General features: G+C 35.2%; 1 protein-coding gene across 1 annotated transcript; it reads right to left on the reverse strand.

The window, feature by feature from the left end:
• Positions 1 to 657: 657 nt before the first annotated feature.
• On the reverse strand, positions 658 to 2,576 carry LOC111785050 (probable polyamine oxidase 5). The gene has a single exon (XM_023665530.1). It carries the CDS (start codon positions 2,446 to 2,448, stop codon positions 841 to 843), a length of 1,608 nt encoding a protein of 535 aa, XP_023521298.1. The 5' UTR covers positions 2,449 to 2,576; the 3' UTR covers positions 658 to 840.
• Between the last annotated feature and the right edge of the window lie 1,812 nt (positions 2,577 to 4,388).

Here is a 4,388-nt window from a genome sequence, read left to right on the forward strand (position 1 = left end):
GGAAAGCAAAAAGGGAAGGATGAATAGATTCCAAGGTGGAAAGGGCCGGGTTTATCGGATCCTGTCCGTTGAATTGAGCAAATCAATATAATAAATACAGTTTGGTTTCTTATGAAGAGAGAGAGATTGAAGAGCAAGTATCCAAAGCTACATTTTTCCTTTCCAAATATACCCTCTACCTATACATATTTTTTAAATTAAAATCTTTAATTTAAATATTTTTCAACTAATTTATAATTAAATATTAAATTTAATTGTCCATAGATTTGATTAGCCCGAAAATGAATATTAAATGTTGACTTAATGCATTATTGTTGCACATCCTTTCAAGTGTCACGTTTTCTTTTATGTCATAATCGGCATCCATTTATTTTTCAACTTCTTTCATACATAAAGATCTAATTAAATAATTAAATCATAAAAGCGATATGATCTTACTAAGGGACAAGAAACTTAGTCCAACGTGTCGGATTCTTACGGGATGAAAATTATTGATTACAAAATCAAGATCAGTATAAGATATACCCTTCTATTTGTGGACATTTTTTTTTTTTAGAATTAAATTTTAGGAGAGACAAGGGTATTTTAGTACATTTGTAGTAAAAAGATGTATTTATTATAAATAATAAGATTTTTCTTTCTTAAAAAGGTAAACACTAAGAATAAAAATATATAATTATATGAATTTTGGAAGAGGTGAAAGATGACGTGACACATGAAGATAGATAATTTGTAAATACCCAATAAAATAAAATAAAAGTGAAAAGACATCTGAAACCCTCGTTTTTTTTTTTTTCTCCTTCTTAAAAAAGAAAAAAAGAAAAAAAAAGAAAAGTAAATTCAAATGCAATTGTAATGATGAAGCAACCTATTGGCCTCTCTAAGGCCACTGAAATAGGCTCCATGTGTGGTGGAATAATGGGTTCTGTGCGTTGCTTCACCTGCAAACAGAATCTGAAGTAATGGAGCTTTTGGGGATTCCTCTGTTCTTGGCAATGGCTCTGCCATGGCGTCCAAATCTTCCCCGCTTGATCCCACTGCAACGTATGAGTATGAGCCTTGAAACAGCGGATCGCTCCCCCATTGGCTCTTCAAGACCTGACTAAAATGGAATTCAACGGTGTCGTTTTGGTTTTTGTGGCCGTTACTCCACCCATTGGAATCTGATTCTGAGTTTTCGTTTTGGGATCTGGGAATTAGGAAGTTGCTGATTGTTGTTGAAACTCCATTGATGATTTCTTCGTCTTTGAGCTTCTCCAGCTGAAGAGCTTCTTCTCCGGCGAACCATGATAATAAAATCGATGAGTTTTGGTAAATTGGTTGCAGAGTTGTGGTTTTTCTCATCCACCATGGTATTCTTTTCCGCCGGAACTCAGATTCCGGCTGGTGGAAAACGAAATTCAGGCAAGGGAATTTGTTGATACTCTTGGGATTATCACTGTCGTTCGCCGGCTGTGATAGCCGGAGAAAAAGCTTGTTAACGACGCCGAATCCCAACCGGGAAATCGCCTCTGTTTTAAACGACGGTAACGGAGGGTTAAACAGAGGTGAATCTTCCCGAGTTCCAGCTTTGAGAACGCCGAGTGAAACGGTGACGATTACATGATCAGCCGATGTATGGGAGCCGTCGGCGAAATGTAGCGTTACCGGAGTTGGAATATTCCGAGATTCCGATTCGGGATTCCATTCGATTTTGGTGACTTTTTTGCCCAATTGAACTAAACCAGGGGGGAGAACAGAGGCGATTGATTCGATTACGCTCAAGTAGCCTTTGGCGATGGTGATTTCCTCGCCGGGGAACATTTGGTACTCACTTTCCGCCACGAAATCCAACGTGGAGAGCTCGCCGGCGGAGGTGTAAGTTCTTTGGTTGTTTTCATACATGGCGAAAATGGCTTCCTCGAGGGCTTTATGGCTCCATTCTCCACACCCATTGACCTCCGTTACGCCATTTTTACTAAGCCAGTACGACTCCAGCCCTTGCCGGAGAAAAGCACCGACGCTGAGTTTATCATAGTTACCTTGCCGGAGAAAATTGGATTCCCCGGCGATTTTTCCCTGAGCGAAATCCATAAGGTTTTTGAAGAGAGTAGAAATGGGGTCGACGGTAGCCGGTGAGAGCTCAACTCCACCTTCTGCAACGGTGGTTGATTGTCCGGAGTAGCCGTCCATGCACTCCCATGGCTGGTCGGAGTTCAGAGCACCGATTCGATCGGCTATTTCATGAATTGGGCTGCCACCGATTCCATGGATCCACGTGGCACCCATCTCTATTCTCTCACCCATAAACTCGGCCGTGTTGATTCTGCCGCCGATTCTTCCACCACCCTCCACGACGGAGATATCAAACAAATGTTGGGAACCCGGCGCCGTGTAGAGCTTATTCGCCGCCATGAGCCCCGCCATTCCGGCGCCAATAATCACAATTTTGGCCTTGTTTTCCACCATTTTTGGAGCTTGAATTCAAAGAGAAAAACCAGAAGAAGAAGAAGAAGAAGAGGGAAAAAGAGATATGGGTGAGAAAAATGAGCAACTGATGAGGGGAACTTATAAGGATGTCTTCTTGTATTTGGCTTCTTCACTTTTTAATTTAATAATTTCAAAACTGAATTAAATTATTTGAAATTTAGTCCAATAAAGACAGGGCTCTACTTTTATTGGAGTTTTTGTTGATTGCAAATATACACAAATTCTTTTTTTATTTATTTATTTATTTATTTATAAAAATTATTTCTTTCAAGAAAATAATAAATCTCAACCCCACTGCCATTAATAACCTTGGCCCCAACCGGTAATACAGTAATTATTTATTTATTTTTACCGTGGCTCACAAAAATCCAAGATTCATATTTTTAATATTTAAATAATTATGGAAAAAGGTACTTTTCTTATTTGTACAAATTTCTTGATTTCTTAACCAAATGATCTTTCTGTGTTTGACCTTTTTTTTTTTCTTTTTTTTTTTAAATAGGTGAAATAAATTTGGGTTTTACATAAAATTAAAAATTAAATTAATATAAATAGAGTGATGGAATATGGAAAAGAAAATAAGGAATAATAATTCAAATATTTTGTTTTGAAAATTGAAATTAGGAAAGTACGTACCGTTCCCTTAGGCCATCTTAATTTTTGGAAGTATACGGCACAAAAAGATTTTGAAGGCAACATACTTTTTAAAGATTTCACTTTTCCAAAGATAATTGGATAAGACTATGGGGATCAAAAGTAAAAGTTTCTCATAAACATGCCTCTATTTGCAATAATATCACTTACTTTATATATATATATATATATTTAAGACGTTTTTTTTTTTAAATACGAACATCTTCTTCTTTGTCATTTCTGAGTTTCAAGTAATATTTGTGGTAGAATTGCATATGATTCATTAATCAAACCTTGATCAAGTTCAATTGCGAAGTGACTCAATTTAGAACAAGATTCAACATCTTGATTATAGAGATCGTAAGAGTAATCTAATTCTCGCATTGTTTCTTGGTTTATCCCAATTTTGTATGAGAGGCGCTAATTTCTTTGATCCTACAAAAGTTTAGATATTTATCTCAAAATTAGGGTTGTCTTATCAATTTGGTATTGTATACATATAAATAATTGAGACGTTTTTTTTTCCAGCAATTCAAGCATTTTCTTTATCATTTCCAAGTTTCACGCAATATTTGTGGTAGAATTGCATCTAAGTCATTCTTGATCAAGTTCAATTGCTGAATGACTCAATTTAGAATAAGGTTCCGAATCTTGGTTCTAGATCTTAGATCGTAAGAGGTAATTTAATTTTAGCCTTGTTTCTTGGTTGATTCGAATCTTATATGAAGAGATGCTAATTTCTCTTATTCAAGGGGTATCTTATCGATTTGTATCATATATATATTCGATTCCTCAATCATAAGAACTATAAAGTTAAGCGTGTTTGGCATAGAACAATTTTATATTGAAAAACCACTGATAAATTTTTCAAGAAGCACGTAATTAAAAACCCGTGTTGGTTTATGGGAATAGTCTTCACTCGTAATACAGTTCAAGACCATCAAGTGCCAAATCTAGATAACGTGCCCTGGATTCTAAATCTTAGGCAAAAGATGTTTTCGAACTTAGATTATGATTTAATAACATTATTACGTTGATATTTTGTTACTTGCAATATAAAAGATGAAGAAAAGAAAAAAAAAAAAAAACATAGAATCATTAAAGAATGGATTGTTGATTTACCATAAAGTTAACCATATTTATATATATAATTATGGTCATGAGACACCATCATAATCAAAACTTTATTTTCCAAATCCCATGACCCATCACCCACATTTTTATAACTTAATTATATAATCAATCATCTTTTTTGTACCTATGCTACCTATATAATAATAATAATA

The sequence above is a fragment of the Cucurbita pepo genome, unplaced genomic scaffold (assembly GCF_002806865.2).
Source record: "Cucurbita pepo subsp. pepo cultivar mu-cu-16 unplaced genomic scaffold, ASM280686v2 Cp4.1_scaffold000352, whole genome shotgun sequence".
Classification (NCBI taxonomy): domain Eukaryota; kingdom Viridiplantae; phylum Streptophyta; class Magnoliopsida; order Cucurbitales; family Cucurbitaceae; genus Cucurbita; species Cucurbita pepo.

Excerpts from the sequence above, each read along its gene's own strand:
- LOC111785050 (XM_023665530.1), bottom strand. The coding sequence starts at position 2,448 with ATGGTGGAAAACAAGGCCAAAATTGTGATTATTGGCGCCGGAATGGCG.